The sequence below is a fragment of the Periophthalmus magnuspinnatus genome, chromosome 21, assembly GCF_009829125.3.
Source record: "Periophthalmus magnuspinnatus isolate fPerMag1 chromosome 21, fPerMag1.2.pri, whole genome shotgun sequence".
In the NCBI taxonomy this organism is placed as follows: domain Eukaryota; kingdom Metazoa; phylum Chordata; class Actinopteri; order Gobiiformes; family Gobiidae; genus Periophthalmus; species Periophthalmus magnuspinnatus.
This window is the reverse complement of record NC_047146.1, coordinates 20,500,657-20,521,285: the sequence shown is the minus strand read 5'-3', so window position 1 is coordinate 20,521,285 and position 20,629 is coordinate 20,500,657. Positions and strand designations below refer to the sequence as shown.

At 38.6% G+C, this 20,629-nt stretch overlaps 3 protein-coding genes across 4 annotated transcripts in view; 1 reads left to right on the top strand and 2 right to left on the bottom strand.

Annotated features, from left to right (window-relative positions):
* The window catches only part of LOC117388914 (protein FAM124A), a 31,239-nt gene extending 29,012 nt beyond the window's left edge, over window positions 1-2,227 (bottom strand). Inside the window, exon 1 of the mRNA XM_033986470.2 lies at window positions 2,063-2,227. Coding sequence (XP_033842361.1) covers window positions 2,063-2,118 — 56 coding nt within the window. The 5' untranslated portion in view covers window positions 2,119-2,227. The remainder of the gene's footprint in view (window positions 1-2,062) is intronic.
* A 6,603-nt stretch (window positions 2,228-8,830) lies between these two features.
* Window positions 8,831-10,196, top strand: LOC129457318 (uncharacterized). Its single transcript, XM_055230803.1, has 2 exons — window positions 8,831-8,915; window positions 8,998-10,196. Exons 1-2 carry the CDS (start codon window positions 8,841-8,843, stop codon window positions 10,153-10,155), a joined length of 1,233 nt encoding a protein of 410 aa, XP_055086778.1. The 5' UTR covers window positions 8,831-8,840; the 3' UTR covers window positions 10,156-10,196.
* Window positions 10,197-14,394: 4,198 nt separating this feature from the next.
* LOC117389423 (uncharacterized) lies at window positions 14,395-19,932 on the bottom strand. Of its 2 annotated transcripts, XM_033987099.2 has the most exons (4): window positions 19,826-19,932; window positions 17,631-18,300; window positions 16,424-16,593; window positions 14,395-15,994 (listed from the first exon to the last, which is right to left on the bottom strand). In XM_033987099.2, the coding sequence occupies exons 2-4, from the start codon at window positions 18,285-18,287 to the stop codon at window positions 14,983-14,985; spliced, it is 1,839 nt and encodes a 612-aa protein (XP_033842990.1). In that variant the 5' UTR covers window positions 18,288-18,300; window positions 19,826-19,932; the 3' UTR covers window positions 14,395-14,982. The 2 variants fall into 2 exon arrangements, with proteins under 2 accessions (XP_033842990.1, XP_055086765.1); XM_055230790.1 differs by lacking the exon at window positions 14,395-15,994 and having other exon boundaries at window positions 16,414-16,593; window positions 19,826-19,909.
* Between the last annotated feature and the right edge of the window lie 697 nt (window positions 19,933-20,629).

Genomic DNA, 20,629 nt, shown 5'->3' with positions numbered 1-20,629 from the left:
GGGGAACTACAACTCAACTGAGAGTAACGTAAAGAGTAACTATCAGGGCATTTCATCTCATTTATAAGTTGAAGTTATATAATTGGAATAGATAAGTAAATGTGGTATTTTCAAAGGATAGACACAGGAATGAGAAAAACTCATTTATATCTGAGAAAGCAATGCAAGAAAATCAAAAATAATTTCATTTTGTCAACGTAAAGCTTTTGTCACTGTATGTACTCACACTGGAAAGGGTAAACAAAACTTTTACTCAAGTAAGAGACCTGTTACACGGTAAACTATATTACTCAAGTTGGAGTAAACGGTGTCTGAGCTGCTCAATTTCTATGTTAAAAGCTTTTGTTGTGTACTAATACTATAATTTCAAACTTGATTTCTATACTAAGGGATAGACTTGATACGCAACACCGAGAGAGTAAACTGTCATTTTAAACATTAAATCATAGTACTTTCTTTTATCTTACCATGTGGCCTTATATCTGTATAATCCCTCAGTCGTCCAGTTAGGTCCGTGGGCGTATGCTGTCTTATACTTGTTCTGATACAGCTCAAGAGCATTGTAAAGCTATTCAGGAAAGGTTCATTGTGACTTTTTCAGTAGTGTTGTTTAGCTGTTCAAATGAGTATCTAGTTTCCATAGTGTTTTAGTATCGATTAGTATCTGATTTCCGATACGTTTGACCACCCTAGTGTCCGCATACCAACTGACTTTCTAATCAGTCTGTAACATGCTGTACTGATTAAAAGTTCACAGTAGCAGTCATTACAGGATTAAATGAAGAATTCACCATTGTGTTGTAGTATTATATTTATCCATGCATCATTTACTAAAGAGCCACATTATATAGGCATACTGTGCAGTTTCTAAGACCACATAGTTGCAAGAGCATGTCTTTCCCCGTACACGTAGGAAATCTGCATATATTTTATTACTTGGGAAATGTAGCCTATAGATATTAATAGATGGATTAGTCAAAAAATAATAATTCTTCTACAGTAAAAATCATTTACATAGTTGTGCTTCAAGATATTCCACTTGCTTGTCTCAATGAAGATGTCATTATTTTTTACTTGAATGTTCCACAGTGTGTCATTAAGCGCATCTAGATGAGAAGTTGAAGCCACTTGGCCAAGTTACAGGTCAGATCTGCGGAGAGATGACCCCGCTCGAGGTAAAAATGCATGCTTTTAATGTATTTTTCACCAATAAAAACCTGTAACTAATTAATTACAAGAGTTTAAAGCCATATTGTGTGTGTGTGTTTTTGGGTTTTTTTTTATAATGTTGACCTATGTTAGTTACTATATAGGCCTTTTCTTATGTACAGAAAATGGCCAACAACTTCATGTATTATTTTGAACTGTCATGTGATCATCTGAATGACCTAAAGCATACTTTAGTACACAGAGGTAATACAAGTTTCAATGGCCATAAAATACAGATTACAGCCCTAACTTTATTTAGACTTATTTGTGAATAATGGAAATACATTATACATAAGATATACAAGTTTAATACCACATAACAAACCAATAACATCTTCATTAAGAAATCAGGTGGTGGACCCTTCACCACCCTTTAATGTAATAAAGTTTTGTATTAAATTTGTATTAAAATAGCGATACACTAATCCTACAATAATTAGGCTATATCAGGTCATGTATGTGCAGATCTAAACTATAGGGTTAGCAGTTTTTTTTAGGCAGGATAAGTGATTTTGTTGTTTGTGGGGAAATTGTAGCCTACTTAAAGAAATTGCAGCCTTTGCGATTTGCCAATTGCGTCCATTTAAATTGCGATTGCGATTTGATAACAGTTTGTGCAGCCCTAATAAGCCTAAATAAAGCCAATATTTCAACTAAGCAATTAATATAGGCATCTAATGAACAAAACCGGCTCTATGCTCAAAATATGCTTTATTATACACGATATGTTAGGTATTGCATAGCCTACTCTAGTAATTAAAACCAGTAGGTCATCATATGCACTACGAACTACTTACAAATGTCCATAATAGGTGATAATTGTGTAGTTTTAGTCTATTTAACACTAACTTACCCTCCGGTCTCTGCTCCTGAATCAACGCAGTCATCTTCTACCAATGTTTTCTCCATCTCAAATCCTCGTTAACTCCTCTCCCTTCGCCTACTCCGCATTTCCAGGCGAACCAAAGCGGACTGAGGGCGTCCAAAACTCGGATATAACCCGGTGGTTTGTCCCGGTGTAGACAGAACAAAGCTCCGTGGCTCTCTGTCTCCTCTTTGCAGCCGTGTCTGAGTGAGTCTAGCCTGGATTTGAACCGAAGCAACAGGCGGAGGAGAGGAGGAGGGACACGCGAACTGTGCGTCAATGCGCACTGCTGCCTCACAGAACTGTGCGGGAAAAAAGCTTGACGAGGGAAAATGAGATTAAGGCAGTGGTTCTCAAATAGTGGGGCGCGCCCCCCTGGGGATGCCAGGGGGGGCGCGTATGACTCCGGGAACATGCTTTTCTTTTGCCGTACTAGAATAAAGTTTTATTGCACATCCACTACTGTAGGTGGCAGTTGCGCTCTCATTGTCAGAGTGTGCACAGGCCCTACACCATAGAGCTAACACTACGCCGTGTACGCGCACAAACCCTAGGTACTGTAGGTAGCGCGCACACCGCAAAGAGCGGGACAGAGCTAACAGAACAGGACAAAGGGCAGTGAACAAGACACACAATGGAAAAAGTTTTAATAGGAATGAAAAGAAAGGCGGAGATAGATGGAAGTAAACAGACATACGAAAGGCATCCGAAAAGTAAGACGAGGAGGTATGATGAAGAGTATTTAGGACTTGGCTTCACTGTGACTACGGTGGGACATGAGGAAAGACCGGTGTGTCTGCTGTGTCTGAAAATGCTGGCAGCGGACAGTATGAAACCAAATAAACTAAGGCGCCACTTAAGAACATTACACCCCAGTCATGCTGATAAGCCACTAGAGTTTTTTCAGCGAAAACGTGCGGAATATTGCAAGCAGTCATCCCGCTTTGTGAATGCTACTTCAGTAAACCAGCGAGCACTGTAGCGTCATATAAGGTGGTGTGCCAAATTGCTCAGCGCAAAAAACCCACACAATAGCTGAGGAGTTGATACTGCCTGCAGCATTAGACATGGTCTCTGTCATGCTGGATGACACAAGTGCTGCAAAAATAAAAACTATCCCTCTGTCCAATGACACTGTTGCCAGACGTATACATGACATTGCTAACGATCTTCAAGAACAGCTGGTAGATAACCTCAAAGACAAACGTTTTGCCTTACAATTTGATGAAGCAACTGACAGCAACAAAGACTGTTTGTTTATTGCTTATGTACGTTTTGACATGACAAACTCCCTATGTGAGGATCTACTTTTCTGTAAATATGTTAGAGACAGAGCCACAGCTGAAGAGCTATTCAAAATGCTAGACTGCTTCCTGATTGAGAATGGGCTGAAGTGGGAGAACTGCATTGGTGTTTGCAGTGATGGTGCACAGACCATGGCAGGGATGAGAAAAGGACTTCGGGCACTCATCAAGAAGTCCTCACCTAATGCTGAGTGGACACACTGTGTTATACACAGAGAAGCATTGGCATCAAGGCACCTTTCCCCTGAATTAAGTGAGGTTATGACTGACATTATAGGTGTAGTGACCGCTGAAAACAAGAGTCTTTTTTGCTATCTGTGATGAGATGGGAGCTGAACATCAAGCCTTGCTGTTTCACAGTGAGGCAAGGTGGCTGTCACGAGGAAAAGTCTTGTCTCATGTTTTTGAGTTCAGAGAGCAGATAAGAGTGTTTATGGAGCAGGAGCACAAGTATGAAGAAGCAGAAAAATTTAGTAATGAGAACTTCCTGATGAAACTGGCCTACCTCAGTGACATATTTGGAAAGCTGAATGAACTAAATCTACAGCTTCAAGGGAAAGACAAACACCTCCCTCAGGTCACAGACAAGATCAACTCTTTCAATCGAAAGCTTGCAATGTGGGGCAGGCGACTTGATGAAGGAAATACTGATTCATTTGAGAACTTGCATGAATTTGTTGACACTAATGAATATGATGCCACCTCAGTGATTCCAGATATTAAGCAGCATATTGCATCATTGATGGAATTCTTTAAAAAGTACTTTCCTGAAAACAGTTCCCAGTATGACTGGGTGAGAGATCCTTTCAATACACCAGCCCCAACTGGTTTCAGCTCTGCAGAGGAAGACCAGTTCATTGACATGTGCCCCCCCCCCCCCCCCCCCCCCCATTACATTGGGGGGCACTGGATTATTAAGGGAAGGTTGTTGGTCCACACGAGGGCGCCATGCTGCTAAAAAGTGAACAACTTGTAGGTCTACTGTCTTTATAACACGTGGATACTATTCCCAGGTTATTCCCAGTATGTGGGCCCCATATGATCATTTCTGTGTGATGGGAGCTTGGAATGGGCATGGGCCGTAAGTGGGCAAACCCAAATAGGCCCCATTGTGGTATTGTATAAAATGGGGCCTATATTGGTTATAAGCCCCAATTACATCGGATGGGGATCCTATATGGGCCAACCTATATAGGATCTAATGAAATCCATAGGGCCCATTTAGGATGTCCATGTAAGCCCCTATAGTACACACATGGGCCCCACTATGTAACGTTGCCTGGGTTACGGCTCCTAATTGAGTACATTATTATTATTATTACTACCGGTATTATTATTATTATTATTAATTTTTATTTTTTGTTATTACTGTTGTTGTTGCTGCTGATGTTGTTTTTATTATTATTTTACATGAAGCCTACTTGTTATTGAGTAAGAAATAATTCTAGTCTTCATGATATTTAATTGGGTTATTGGGTACATTTCATTATTTTAAACAAGCATATAGGAAAATAAGATAATAAGAATAAGCTACTTCTAAAGGCAAAATGCAAAGTGTATTTTGGTGTTATTTTATTCAGACCCGGAGGAGCTCGAGGATGTGTCTGGGGTGAGGGAAGTCTGAGAGTCCCTGCTCAGACTGCTGCCTCCACGACCCAGTCTCAGATAAGTGAAAGAAAATGGATGGATCTTGTTCAGTCTAGAGCACGTGTCAAACTCAAGGGCCGGGGGCCAAATGCAGCCCATCATGTCATTTTATGTGGTCCGCGAGAAGGTAAATTAAGACTTGATTGTCATTTTAAAATAAGTCTGTGCTGCTTTAATGTGTGCATCGACAATAAACTAATGAGATTTTCCCAACAAGTGACACTGAGAAATATTTGCAAATAATCATCCCAAATTGTTCAGGAAGAGGAAAATTGTCAGCGTGGAAGGCAGTTTCAAGAAAGCTGCTAAAGGTGAATACAAGTTTGTGCTTTAAGGAGAAAATCTGTATGTTTTTTGTATTATGAGGTGGGGTCAGTATAATCTACATCGATATTTTGACACCAAACACGGAACTAAGTATGTAAAAGTTAGCCTTCAAGAAAAACAACAAATTGTCCAATAATTAAAAGGCTGTTTTTGAAGCAGTGCTGAAGGTGTGCTCTGACCGGATACACACTTTTAAAAATGTCAGTTTATCAGGAAATACACAGTTACACAGACACGTAATATTTGCAATTTGAATAAGTAATAAATACAGAAACAGGCAAGGCAAGTTTATTTGTATAGCACAATTCGCACACAAGGTAATTCAAAGTGCTTTACAGAATAAGAAAGACATTAAAATCACACAAATCAAAACATAAATAATCACAAATAATCATCATAAAATTAACATTAAAAGAGAAGAGTGCAGAATAAAAACCTTTCAGTCATATTCACAGCTAAACAGAACCATTTTGAGCCTGGATTTAAATATTGTCAAAGTAGAGGCCTGTCTCACATCTTCAGGAAGACTGTTCCAGGTTTTAGCTGCATAAAACGTAAACGCTGATTCCCCATGTTTAGTCCTGACTCTGGGCACCAGCAGGAGGCCGGTCCCTGAAGTCCTCAGTGTGCGAGATGATTCATATGGCACTAACATGTCAGAGATGTACTTTGGACATAGGCCATGGAGAGACTTATACACAAGCAGAGCTGCTTTAAAGTCTATTTTTTCAGCTACAGGAGCCAGTGCAGAGACCTGAGCACAGGACTTATGTGCTCGTACTTCCTGGTTCTAGTCAGGACCCGAGCAGCAGCGTTCTGGATGTACTGCAGTTGTGTTAAGGCTTGTTTGAAGAGGCCAGTGAGCAGGACGTTACAGTAGTCTAACCTACTGGAGACAAATGCATGGATAAGTCTCTCTAAGTCTGGCTTTGACAGTATATCTTTGATTTTTGCAATGTTTTTTAGGTGGTAAAAAGCTGCAGATGTTATTGATTTGATGTGGCTGTTAAAGTTCAAGTCTGAGTCCATTGTTACACTTTCTCTATGTTTCTGTGGGCCAAAGATGATGACTTCAGTCTTGTCTGAGTTTAGCTGAAGAAGGTTGTTTTGCATCCACACACTGATCTGTTGGATGCAGTGTCAGAGTGAATCCACTGGTCCATATTCACCTGCTGCCAGTGAGATATAGATCTGAGTGTCATCTGCAGAGTTGTGGTAAGACACATTATTGTGTATTAACTGGACTAACGGCAGCATGTAGAGATTGAACAACAGGGGTCCCAGGACTGAACCCTGGGGCACCCCACAGGTCAGGGACATTTTATCTGAGATACATTTTCCAATTCCAACAAAGTACTCCCTGTTTTCTAAATAGGACTTGAACCAGTTTAGTGCCGTACCAGAGATGCCCACCCAGTCCTCTAGTCTCTGAAAGAGGATCCCACGATCCACAGTGTCAAAGGCAGCACTCAGATCTAACAAGATAAAGACTGAGACTTTGCCTGCATCAGTGTTCAAGCGGATGTCATTTGTCACCTTGATAAGAGCAGTCTCAGTGCTGTGGTGGGGTCTAAAACTGGATTGGAAGACATCGAAGGAGTTGTTAATTTGGAGGAAGTTGTTGGTAAACAGATTTTTTCGAGGACTTTGCCTAAAAACGGCAGATTTGAGATTGGTCGATAATATTGTGGCATCAAGACTGCTCTTTAGGAGAGGCTTAATAGCCGCAGTTTTCAAACCGCTTGGGAATGTCAGATTGAAGTGACATATTAACTATGCAAGTGAGTGGTGATAGCAAACTGTTGAGCACAGACTTTAGAAGTTTAGTGGGTAACACATCAATGCAGCATGTAGATCAGGGGTCACCAACCCTGTGCCCGCGGGCACCATGTCGCCCCCAAGCCCCACATGAGTCGCCCCACCGGTTCAAAAAATACTCACTACTCACTAATGAGCTGCATCTAAAATTTAATTTTATTCTCTTGCTATTTTTAAAATTTTTTTTTATCACCCTTGCGGTATGGAAGCCCGTTTCCGCCATGGAAAAAAAAATAAAAGCCCCACAGAAAGTCGAAATTACGTAATTACGACTTTTAAACTCGTAATTATTAGTTTTAAACTCGTAATTACGACTTTTAAACTCGTAATTATTAGTTTAAAACTCGTAATTAGGACTTTTAAACTCGTAATTATTCGTTTTAAACTCGTAATTAGGAGTTTAAAACTCGTAATTAGGACTTTTAAAACGACTAATTATGAGTTTAAAACTCGTAATTACGACTTTTAAACTCGTAATTAGGCGTTTTTAATCTCCTCATTATTCCCCCAAGCGTCACCATCCATCATGCACATGCACATGGGATGTTCCAACTAACTTCTCTGAACCAGATCCACATACAACGTAACTGGATTGTAAAGGCAAGTAGAAAGTTTTTAAGACAATTTATAGTAGTTATGTTTCATGAAGTAGTTTATAAAATATAGAGTAATTTTCCCAAAATGGAATGTACTATGTAGTACGAAGTGTAGATTAATTTGAGAGCTCTATAGGTTTACTAGCTTTGAATTGAAGTTAGATAAATGAAACACGCTTTACTGTTTACTGTTGACTGTTTTGTTCACATCCACATCGGTGTTTGTATATATGTGCGTTAGTGACTCGTAACGCTGTAGCTCGTCCACATGGGGTCATTGTTCTATATTTATATGGGTAGGAACCTTACAGATGATATGTTTCCGGGGAAAGGCGCACACGATTTGTTTGCTATAGATATCAGTTAAGTTTTACAGTGTTTTCATCGATTTTCCCAGGTAAGTCATGTGAACTCAGTAGTTTATCTTTTTGCGGTTAATAACGTTTTTGTTTGGTTGTCTTGCTGGTATTTATGCAATTCTGTATTGAAAGTGAACCGCTATTATTCCACGTTACCATAGCTATGTTATACTACAGCAAACCTACGATACCCCAGCAACGCATTACTGGGCTAAATCAAAATGGTCTTTTTCGTAAATACACCTTTTCGCAATAGACGGGATTCTCAAACTGATGGTTTACAAATTTTGTTGAAACTTTTCCCTAAGTGAACCTACCTTACAGTACACAATTAGATCTTAAAGTTGTCACATTACCTTTACCTTTATTCTTATAACATTTATTAGATTTTATTTTAAATTTAGAATTACCTTCAAGTTATTGTATTAATTATGACCTTTACATGAATTCACAATTACCTTGAATTGTTATATTTATTGTTGTAATTTAACAATCATTACATATAGTGCAAACTAACAATCATGTATGTCAATAAATTCCTTATTGTCCTATTTATGCCTTGTTTTACAATAAGCATTTGTTTTTTATATAAAAATGTTGCCAATTATATTAATATTTTCAATAATTGCAAAACATCTTAAAGTCATTTACACTATATAGATACCATTTTAATTGAACATGTTATTATCCTCATTACAGCAGAAAAAATGTGAAGATGGATGAGCTGGCAGAATATTTGAGATCCAGGCATGTGGATGAAGAGGCTATACAACGAATGGAACAAGACAAGGTAGTAAACTGCTTTTAGTATTATGACTCCATACAGACCAGTAATAATAATGACACATTTGGTTTTTTTTTTTTGTTTATAGATTGATCCCACTGTAATAAAGCTGATGAGTGATGAGGAACTGAAGGACTATCTACCATCATACGGTGATCGAATAGCTGTATTTGGACACTGTAGACGACAAGATCTTGAGGATACCTTGCCACTAATTGAGGAAGAGTTGCCTATTTTTTTGAATATGCCTGAAAATAACAAAACCATCATTGTGGTTCATCGAGGCCAGATTCTTCAAGAGCTCATTCAAGTGTTCAGTAACGATGAGATGATGAACAAGAAAAATGTCCGCTTTAAAGTAATTCTTCCTGATGGAAATCTTGAAAAGGCTTTAGATGATGGAGGTGTAGTAAGGGATGTGCTGTCAGAGTTCTGGCAAGACTTTTATGAACAGTGCACCATGGGAAGTGACTTCAAAGTGCCATACTTGCGACACGACTTTGGAAAGGAGGAATGGGAAAGTGTAGGTCGAATCATTGCTTTTGGCTGGAAACAAGAAAAACAACTTCCAATAAAACTTGCTCCTGTTATTCTTGAGCAAGCTATTCTTGGAGATGTGGAGAGTGATCTTTTAGATAGTTTTCTCAAGTATGTATCACACTCGGAGCGAGTCATGTTTCAAACTTGCTTTTCAGATTTTGAAAGTATTGATGAAAATGAGTTATTAGAAGTTCTAGATCTCCATAATTGTCGCAGACATCCAACATCAAACAACATTGAGCAAATCATAAGAGAGCTTGCTCACAAGAAACTTATTCAGGAGCCTGCATTTGTCATTGAGCAGTGGAGTACTGTGCTTGTGGAGATGAAGTCAGAGCTGAAGGGTATAGCAGCAGCTTATGATGCACTGCAGCCAACATCACGCAAAATTATGCAATCGCTCACTTATCCAACAAATCAAAATGCTTCTGAAAAACAGATAGTTAAGTATGTCAACACATATCTTCGAGAGTGTGACATGCCTCATCTTTCCAGGTTTCTTAGGTTTTGCACAGGGTCTGATGTATTTACAGGAAAAGACATCACTGTCTCATTCACAATGATTAATGGCCTTCAGAGAAGACCTGTTGCTCACACTTGTGGTTGTTACTTGGAGTTGCCAGTTACTTATGAGAGTTACCCAGATTTTCGTCATGAAATGAACAAAATACTGGAGAGCAATATTTGGGTGATGGATATTGTGTGATTTTCATCCTAAATCAACAAAAAGGTTCATGTGCGTAGTTATTGGCACAATGTTACATATACAACTATTTTAAATATTCTTGTTAGAACTGTTATTGCAACATTTTACATATTGCACTTAAATTGAAACTATTATTTGCCATAGTAGTATCTGAAAATGTGAAGATACTGTTCATCTATCTGTTGAGGCAGAAGTTGGTGTTTGCTAAAGTATTAAACAACTGGTTTGTTTATATAGAGCAGAAATGGTTCTGTTTATGTGAACAATTATTTTCTGGAAGATGGAATGTTTGATAGCATAAATAAAACATAGTTTGTGTTTGAAGTATTATTTCTGGTTCATTTTTATTGATTAAATTGTCTTTGCCTTCCACGTGCACGAGGGGGGGGCTTGTGACCAAACTAGCGCTCCGCTGAGACCACGGAAGACAAGCACTCACAAGTGGTCGGTACAGCGCTCATGGCACAAAACATGGGTCAGAATTACGCTCACGGCCCACTGACTTGTTCAACACGCCAGAAACTTTACTGGAGCTTAATTCAGAGCTATTTGTTCATAAAAAATACGTAGGTGATAAACACAACAGTCCTCTTGTCTCCTCTGCTCTGTACAATCATATTCTGGCAATGTGCCCACTGGCTACAAGCTCAGCATGACCTCCGCGAGTCATTCTGGACACGAGCGGCACCTGTCCAGGCCTCTGGGCAAGTAGCGCACTGGAACGAGCGCTCATCATCCAACTCCAATACCTTGCATCACGTTTTGCATACCAATCAAAGCTGCTTTTTATACTTTATATATACTATTAGTCCATGTTGGACAAATTTTGACATGGAGACTAGAGTTGAATGAAGGCCTGTCTTTCAGTGATTGTAGAGTTAATACGCACTCAGTTGAAGATGTCTTGTGTAACAGGAACATGACATAATGTGACCACTAGATGGTGGACTTGTTACGCGCCTTATCAGACCTGGACAGGTGCCGCTCGTCCAGAATGACTCACGGAGGTCGTGCTGAGTTTGTAGCCAGTGCACACATTGCAAGTGAGTGTACAGGGCAGAAGAGACAAGAGGACTGTTGTGTTTATCACCTACGTACTTTTATAAATGAATAAATTTAGCTCCAGTAAAGTTTCTGGCGTCTTGAACAAGTCAGTGGACCTTGAGCACTATTCTGGCCACTGTTTATTTATTATTAATCTGTTTTTGATGATCAATTATATGTTTGTTCATTGCTGTTGCAACTCATCATTGATGAGCTCTCGTAAACGAATGTATAGCTCAATAGTTTGATACACATCAATTGAAAAAGACAAATTATGCTCAGACATCAAGTCCACACAGATATTAAACACATCTTCGTCACAAGGAAAATCTCTGAAGCTGCACTCCTCAAGGCAGAGTGAGACCTTGTCCATAGTTATGGGATGTAAATAATTTTGACCACCATATAGTTGTGGAACAGCATACAATATGGAAGGCCTTCCATAAGGTGATCTTGCATTGTTTACTGCACGGATGCGATGGTTGTTCCAAGTCAAAACGACCTCATTAAGTTCTTCCTAGAATACAAACAGAAGTAATCATTGCATGTTTAGTACATTGGTCATTACCCTAACTCAGTGGGGTCCAACCCTTTTGCAATTCATTTAATTAATTAATTTAATTCAATTTAAAATCAGGTCTACATCAGGACTAAAGTAGACCAATTTTAAAATATTTATGTCAGAAGGTGTAAAAAGTGAAAAGAGCCTACCTGTATTGTTTTCATGAAACAGAACTGGATCAAGGATTTATCCAGAAAGTTGTCCAAAAAATGTCCATCTTCTTTAAGTTTGTCAAACAGCTCCATCCAGTACTGAACACACTCACTTCGCAGGGTGAGCCACCATCGTTCAATTCGCTGATTTCCCGTGCTAGGACCAAAGGTTACTGGACCTGGGGTTGTTTCTGCGTGATTTCCAGAGTAATGCAAAAAGTGCTGAAGCTCTGCAATATGTCCATTTTCTGTTCCCAAATCAAGCCTCACTCTTGCAGGACAGCCATTTGCAGTGATTACAGCATCCATGAAGTACCCAGCAATAATTTTTGGGTCATTGTTTGTTTTATAGGCTTCAAGCCAAATGATCTTCCTAGAGAAACCATCTATACACCCACTGATCGCTATTCCAAATGGCTTGAGTTTGTCATAGCCATCTATATGCCAGACAAAATTTGAGCCCCGGCTGTGGTATATCCGTCTTCGTAGTCTGTTTCTTAACCGCAGATCAACACCTTCACTGTTCAATAAACGAAGTAAAATACGGACAGTTTCTCTGTCTGTCACAATATTGTTTACCCAGCATTTTTGGTGCATCCATCGATAACCATGGTACTGACCAGATGTCTCCAGTTGTTGCTCAATAAAAGCTGCCACTTCAGCCACATTCGTTTTATTTTTTCTGCGCCATAGACCCCTCTTGCTTAAAATGCGTTCAAGGGTGCGTTTGCTCACTGTTATTCCATGTGAATGTTCAAGTAAACGTAGTATTTCGTTAGTTGTAAAGCCGTCTCTAAAGAACTTCTCTGCCAACTCGGAAGTCATTTTGTAAATACTTAGAATGGGATTCCTATTTATATACGCAGAAACTCGTAATTACGAGTTTTAAACTCATAATTAGTAGTTTTAAAAGTCGTAATTACGAGTTTTAAACTCATAATTAGTAGTTTTAAAAGTCCTAATTACGAGTTTTAAACTCCTAATTACGAGTTTAAAACTAATAATTACGAGTTTAAAAGTCGTAATTACGAGTTTAAAACTACTAATTACGAGTTTAAAACTCGTAATTACGAGTTTAAAACTCGTAATTTCGACTTTCTGTGGGACTTTTTTTTTTTTTTTTTCATGGCGGAAACGGGCTTCCATACACTTGCGTTTATATAGATTTAAAAATGACAATATCTTGAACATATGTTCATTATACGTGAAGTTTAGATAAGTTAAGGTGAACTTTGACCTACTCACTTCAAAGGTCAGTATTGTGCGCGTGACAATACCAGTGCTCCGCTCGCGAGCGCTGTGAGGATGCGCTGAATGTAGTTTCTTACTCCAAAACATGGTAGAAAATAAAGAGATCACTTTCACAACGATTTAAGACTGTAAAAGAAACCTGCGCGTATCTCATCTGCGGAGCGACTGTGGTGACGGCAAAGCGGCACAATGTGGAGGGACACTTCACTACGTCTCACAAAACTCCACTTTATGAAACATGGTGCAATGTATATTATTTATGTTTTGTTAAAAAGGTTTGTCACTGGATAGTGAAAATGGGACACTTCCTATGAGATGTAGTGATGTAAGTGTCATCTGGAAATTTAACAATTACTAAGATTAGTAAAGTTAAAGTGCTGAATACTGATATCTGTTTCCCTCCTTGCTCATTGTTGATAATTATTTTGAGAAATCATTAATGTGATCAGTGTCTTGCAACGTGATCAGTGTGTTCACATAGATGATTATCATTTATCATTATTAATAATGTATAACTAAAGGCAAACTGAGAAAATGTGTTATTTCAGAAGAGCATCTCAAACTGGTAGCCCTTCGTATGACTCAGTGCCCATAAAGTAGCTCTCAGGTTAAAAAAGGTTGGTGACCCCTGATGTAGATGAACTCAGACTGGTGACAATCTCTTGGACAGTTTTGTCAGTTGCAGGTGCAAAGTGAGTCAGGTCTAAGTGTCTAGGTGGCTGCTAAGGTGTTATTTACGTTGTGGAATTTATGGCATTTTTAATGCCCTGAACTTTGTCATTAAAGAATACTGCAGTTATTTAACAAGTTTAAAAGTAGTTAGATTTGTTTGCATTTAGTGACATTTATCCTGCCCCACAGTTACATCTGGCCCTTGATGGCAGCCATTTTGCTGATGTGGCCCTCGGTGAAAATGAGTTTGACACCCCTGGTCTACAGGATTTTAATTAATCTATATATTTGTATATTTACTACCTCAATAAACTCAAATTTACAAATGTGCTTTGCAGATATTGTGCAACATAAAAAAATTGTACTAACAGTAAAAAACTGCAAAATGTAAAACAAGATTAAATGGAAGACGTGTAGAGAATAGACTATTCGAAGTAAAATAAACTTACTAAATATAAATATAATATTATGGACAGAACTAGCAGTGAAAATAGATGATTATTGAAGTGAGTTGTTCAAATAACAAAAAGGTAAAGTTTAATATCCAGAGAAGAAACTAAGGTAAGGTTAACTTTATTGGCCTCGAAAGGAAGTCTGTATTGGGCTAAAGTGCCACATAATCACAGTCAGTCAGAACAATACAGATACATTAAATCCAGCTCTGTCTGTACAATATCTGCTTCCTGATTAAGACCGTTGAAAACATCAAACATACTATACAATACAATGAAAATTCATTAAGAGGCATCCATAAGAATTAATAAGCAGTTATCTATGGCAGTAATGTTAACATTAAGTTTGTCCCTTCTGGGTCACCACCCTTGCTGCCTTCTAAATGTACAGCAATTTCCATAAATCAACTAAGCAACTAATACAAATACAATGATAATAATACAACTTGTTTGCCTTGTAGTCCTGTCTCTCGCCTCCTTATTCATGTAATTATTTCTATCCACGTATATAACAGGCAGGAAGTACATCCTCTACTCTACATCCTCTATTGGAGCTTCTGATGGTGGGCTTCAACTTGAGGTCCTGGGTGAAGGCGCTACCGTAGAAGACACTATATGTATATACAGATTAATTCATTTGCTAAATCGATAGAAGCAGCCCTAGATCCCTAGACTACAGAGACTATATGAACAATTATTTATCGCGTCTGTCCCTCCTTCTCTGTTTTTTGCGTTTCTTCTTTTCTTTCAGACGTTCTACACTTCTCTTTGATCTTATGGCACTTTGGGATCGGTAGTGTGCATTGAAAAAGACTGTGTGATGGTCTGAAAAGTTGTTGGGTCTCACCAAAACATTCGAGATTCTCACATTCAGACGGGTTTGGACCAGGTCTAAGATGTGGCCTCCTCTATGAGTGGGATCGGACACATGCTGAACCAGGCCATTTCTTTTCAGAAGCTCCTGAAACTTGACTGAGAATCTGTTTTTTGGACAATCAACCCAAATATTGAAATCTCCCCCGATTACAACTAAACTATACTCAGCAAAAGCCTTGGACAACAGTTTTTCAAGCTCATCAAAAAACTCGGGATACTGTTTAGGTGGGCGGTAGATATTCAACATAAGGATACCATCTAGTGAACAAGGACGGCACAGTAAAGCTGATATGTATTCAAATCTAACAGTTAGGTCATTGTCAAAAGGGTTTGAATAACACTCAAATTCATTAGAGTAGACGATAGCAACACCCCCTCCTCGCCCGTGACCCCGTGGTTCACTGAAAACACTGTAATTTGGAGGCAGGATCTTTTTAAAGTCATCAGTGGTTTGACCCTCCAGTAACCACGTCTCTGTAATCAAAAGTACATCTAGGTTGTTGTTCTGAATTAGGTCAATCAGTGCTCGATCACCTCTCCTAATTAATTTATTGACAGAGCGAGAATTGAGCACCGCCACCTTCAACTCCACCTCTTCATAGCCACTACTACTACTACTGCTACTACTACTGCTACTACTACTACTACTACTACTCCAACTTTCACTACCACTACTACTACCACTGAAGTTTAGTCTGAACATATTGGGTTGGCATGTATCCAGATATTGATTGCAATATTCTTTAGAGGATTGAGAGCTTTTCCTTGTTGATGTTGACTGAGCTTTGGTTTTGTCTTGGAGATTTTTTGCAGTGTCTTTCAACATCTTCCTACAGAGAAGATCATAGCTGTGTTATTAAATAATCCATTTTACAGTACAGTGATGAATAAATCACACACATAATCACAAAATGGTTTCCCAAAATTGTACAGCCATAAAGGTGCACTATGTAACTTTCTGGAGGTGGCACGTGACCTGTATAATTCCATGGAAATAGAAAGTTAAAGCCATACTTCAGAATTTTTTTGTGAGGACAGATATGCTTTATGCCATACTAATATACAACATTTCCATGGAAACATGCAGGAGAAGGATCTCCCCCAGACCAAGTCAAGTTTGTGGAGATACAGGCACACTCTGAATAAACACAACCAAAATACAAACATTATTTTACTTGGACTAAAATGCTACATGCTGTGGCTTTAACAAAACACAGCTCCATAGTATTTATAACTCCTGCAAGTCCTGCAGCACTTACTGTATCTGTGATAGTTTGTCGGTCAGATTCCTCCGAGTGTCGTCGATCTTCTCGGCTGTGTCTCTCAGGGATTTACTGGCTTGTGTCTCATGTTTGTTTTTAATGGCCTCTGTCCAGTTGTCTATGGCTTCAGGAAGAGAAAAGGCCAAGCCCACCACACCACCAAGAAACTGCACAGACACAGACAGAAGAGTCACCTCAACAAAGCAAATATCCTTTACCCTCTTTACTCTGCATGATTCCATGGGCCTAAAGTTAAAACTATACTTAAGAACATTCTCCTTGGAGATAGAAACATTTTATGCCATACTGTCTAACATGGTAGCCATAGAAACAACATTTCCATGGAAACCGGCAGGTCCTCCAGGTCAAGCAAGTCAGGTTTGTGGAGATGCGAGCCCGCTGAGAGTATGGATGTTTTTCAGTGCCATAAACACAACCAAACTGAAAAACATTCTTTTCATTCTAGTCAATTTTTTGGCTAAAAAGTGACATATTGTAGCTTTAATTATGATATTGTGTAACCCTTTGTAATACCCACACTTTAATGAATCTTAATAAAGCATGAACAAATAATTTACAATGAACAAATAATTTATTACGAATAATTCAGGCTTAGGAAATAATAAATCCCCTAATCCCTTAACAAAGTAATGACTAAAGTTTAATAAATTATTTGTTCATTAAAAGTCTTGTCTAACACTGCATTCGAATTATATAGTTAGATTGACAGAAGCAAGACTCTTCTTACCACCATCAATGACTATGTTCTGCTCATTTTTAGATAAAACTGAGAATCAGGTCAGGTTTCACTGTCAGGCTTGAATGGAACATGGAACAGCTATCGGTTGGTTGCCACATTTTCCATAGTAACTTAACTAAATATTTCACTTTTGTGGAGGTAAAATAAGGGTGGGTGTAAGAATTTAAATAATTTATCGTCCACTCACAGGAGCCATATATACACTGTCATCTTCCCTCGACATACCATTGTCTGAACTGCGGCATAATGTCTAACCGGAGCCTACTGGACTTCATACTCACACTTGAGATAAAACCTTCTTTGGAAGCATAGTCAAGGGGCTTGTACACTCCAAGATCGCACTATGTTCACTCTTGAAATAAACTTCTCATACTTAAGACATCTGTTGGTCTCTTTTACTTCCACCCTGAAAACCTCTACAACAGAGGGTATTGTTGTACTAACCCTGGATGCTCCTCGTATGGCCACTGCTTTTCCGACCCGCTCTCCTCCTTTTGAGGCTGCAGCAGAGAGCAGGGAGAACGCAGACAGGAATTCACCCATAAGGGAGACTGCCAGGCCTTTTGAGATGGCCTTCACTAAATCATTTTCTACTAAACCGTGGACCACATCATGAAAATCAGTGACATATGTGAAACATCCTATTCCACTTCGTCGTGAGATTGCTTTCAGAATCTCATTCACAGCATATTGGTCTTTCTGGGTGGTTTCGCTGGATGGACACTCATCTCTCAGTTGGTTAAACAGAGATTGTATTTTTTCTGAGATCTCGTTACAATTCTTGTCAATTTTCTTGACACTGTTCAGCTTGCTGCTGGTCATGAACTGCTCTGTGATTTTGGTCACAACACTGACGCCCGCGCCGACGCCTCCCACAGCTCCTAGCAGAGCCAGAGAGGCTCCCCCAGTGAAAAAGGCACCTCCGATGGCGAGCAATGACCCTGCGACGGCCACTGTGCTGCCCACTGTCTCCACTGCATTACAGTTTTCTCTCAAGGACATCAGCTCTCTGGCCAGAGCCTTCAGGTTAGAGCTACACTCCCCTGCCTCCTCCAGCCATTCATCGATGAGTTCCAACAGGCGGTCGGCAGCCTGCTCCATGGTCTATTAGAACCTTCAAACACATAAGAGTGACAATAGTTAGAGCAGAACATTAAAGTTTATTTATTTAATAAGACAGGGACAGTGCACAATAGATATTATCCTTAGCAGGAGAGATGCATTCTACTTGCAGGGTTGTAGCACTAGTTCTTATTTCCTCCTGTCTCTGTACAGGATGATGTTATAGATCATAAAACCAAACATTCAATGAAAATGGCATTACAATGAATGATGTTACAATATAACATCATCCAAGCTTCTCAGAGGTGATTCAATCCTGCTGTTTTTTTACTCCTGAGGGAACAGTCCTGTCTTGGGTCCTGTTCTCTCTGTACCTCTGATGTCCAGTACAGCTCCATATTCCGCCACACTAAAAGTTCTCTGATGACTGCAGATCTAAAACAGTACTTCTGAGTTTTAATAATCACTCGCCCACCTGCAATAGTAATATTAGTGCAATACACTGTTATGTCTGTGTAATCTCTCGTCCAGGTATAAATCCATCACAAAAGAAAATTAAATTTTGCCAACTGGACAAAAGTTTTAGTGACTGGCAGAACTGAATTTTCTTTTGTGGCAAATACTGTATTATAATGTGAATCACCACTGGTACATTAATGAAGACACTTAACCTGGTGGTCCATACACTGTAGGGCTGGACACTTTTGTAGAAAATAATTTTATTAATTTTTCTCAAAAAATTGTATTAATCTTATAAAAACAAGATTATGTTGAGAAGAGATCACATTTCACCCAGTAGCCAGTGGGTTAAATGGTTTTATGAATGAGTTTTTTATGATTGTTTGAGTCCTGCTGAGGGGGTTTATTTTTAACAATTTCATAGTTTGACCAAACAAAATTATACAAATAAAAAGCTAAACAAAAAAACAACAACAAAAAACAACTATGGATTCAGTTGTTTCTATTGAACAAAATTCAAAACTAATCTTGATCAAAATTAATAGATTTGAAGCCTTTTAAGACCTAAAAATATATATGATTTTTTTTTTTTTTTTTTACTTTTACTATTTAAATACATTTTTAAAGGAGAAGTTTAATATTTAAGTTGATTCTTTCATGTGATGCTTTTATTTGAGTATTTTTTGCTCCAGTACCTATACTTTTCTAGGTACAGTACTTTTATGCACATAATGTTTGTTCTCTGCTGTTTTGGAAATAGCGGACACGTCTCCATTGTTCACCTGAACTCTGGACTTGGTTCTATAGGTCCATCTGTGCGTCTGAACAACTTTTTTTCAGTGTCAGAGAAAAACCCGTGTCTCTCTAAATTTGTTCTTTATTCGCAGTCAGCATTGGACTCTGTGGCAAGCCTGAAGAATTAATAAAATATATTGCAAATCTCAGTGTCACGGAAATGGCGGGTGTGCATAGCTGAACTTAACTCCACTGACAGCAGCTTACCATATAGAAACCGAAAGTTAAACACAAAAACTAGAAAACTGCACACATACTCTCAAACGATAGGTATATACATGCTCTACACATAATAACACTCAGACACACACAATGATACGTACCTAAGGGGCGTACACTAATATTATTCAGATATTAAAGAAGTCCGTCCCATAGGTGCATGGAGCTGATCTACGAGCGTCCTGCAGACATGCGCTTCTCTCTTCAGTGTGCATTAGCGCTCCTCTAGTGGTGCAACAAGGGATAGCATGGAAACAACAACTAAAACAATAGTGAAAACAGAACTATATGGGCTCTCTAATAGCCTTTTGTGCATATAATATATGGCATTTTTCATTGCTTATTTTCTGCTGTGAGTGTAGTAATGTTAGTGACAGCAATGTTATAATCAGGGATACAGCACCATGGGCCCTGGGACAGGTCTGAAAAATGAAATAAAACCAAAATCTAATATAATATAAAACATAAATAAAAAAAATGTTAAAGACCTACTTAATTTCTTAAATAAAAAACTGATTATCTATGTAAATTCAAATTGATGCCTGAATCGAGTACAACTAGTCCGAGCGCATATAGATGTAGCTGGATTGTAGGGGTGACATATCAACATATTGGATAAATAGGTGAAGGATTTATATGGGATAATCACAAAAAGGAGAAGTGAGTAAGAGAGTGAGTTAGATGAACATTTGGTATTTTACGGTATTTATATGTAAAAATGGAGATTAAACTCATGATTCACAAGTTTAATCTGTCTTTATATAAATATACTGTTTCCTAGTACTTTTTTCCACATGAATTGTTATTTTTGCATGAACTACTGCGCAGGTGTAGTCTTATGAGTGCAGTTTGGATCAAATACATCGAAATACGTAATAGTTTTGACAACACCCCCTTTTACTCAACTA

Bases quoted from the DNA above. Each gene is read 5' to 3' on its own strand.
- LOC129457318 (XM_055230803.1), top strand. From the start codon at position 8,841: ATGGATGAGCTGGCAGAATATTTGAGATCCAGGCATGTGGATGAAGAG. The intron at 8,916-8,997 runs GTAGTAAACTGC...TTTTGTTTATAG, and splicing joins AACGAATGGAACAAGACAAG to ATTGATCCCACTGTAATAAA.
- LOC117389423 (XM_033987099.2), bottom strand. From the start codon at position 18,287: ATGGAGCAGGCTGCCGACCGCCTGTTGGAACTCATCGATGAATGGCTG. The intron at 16,594-17,630 runs GTTAGTACAACA...GTGTCTGTGCAG, and splicing joins CCATACGAGGAGCATCCAGG to TTTCTTGGTGGTGTGGTGGG. The intron at 15,995-16,423 runs GTAAGTGCTGCA...TCTTCTCTGTAG, and splicing joins GACAAACTATCACAGATACA to GAAGATGTTGAAAGACACTG.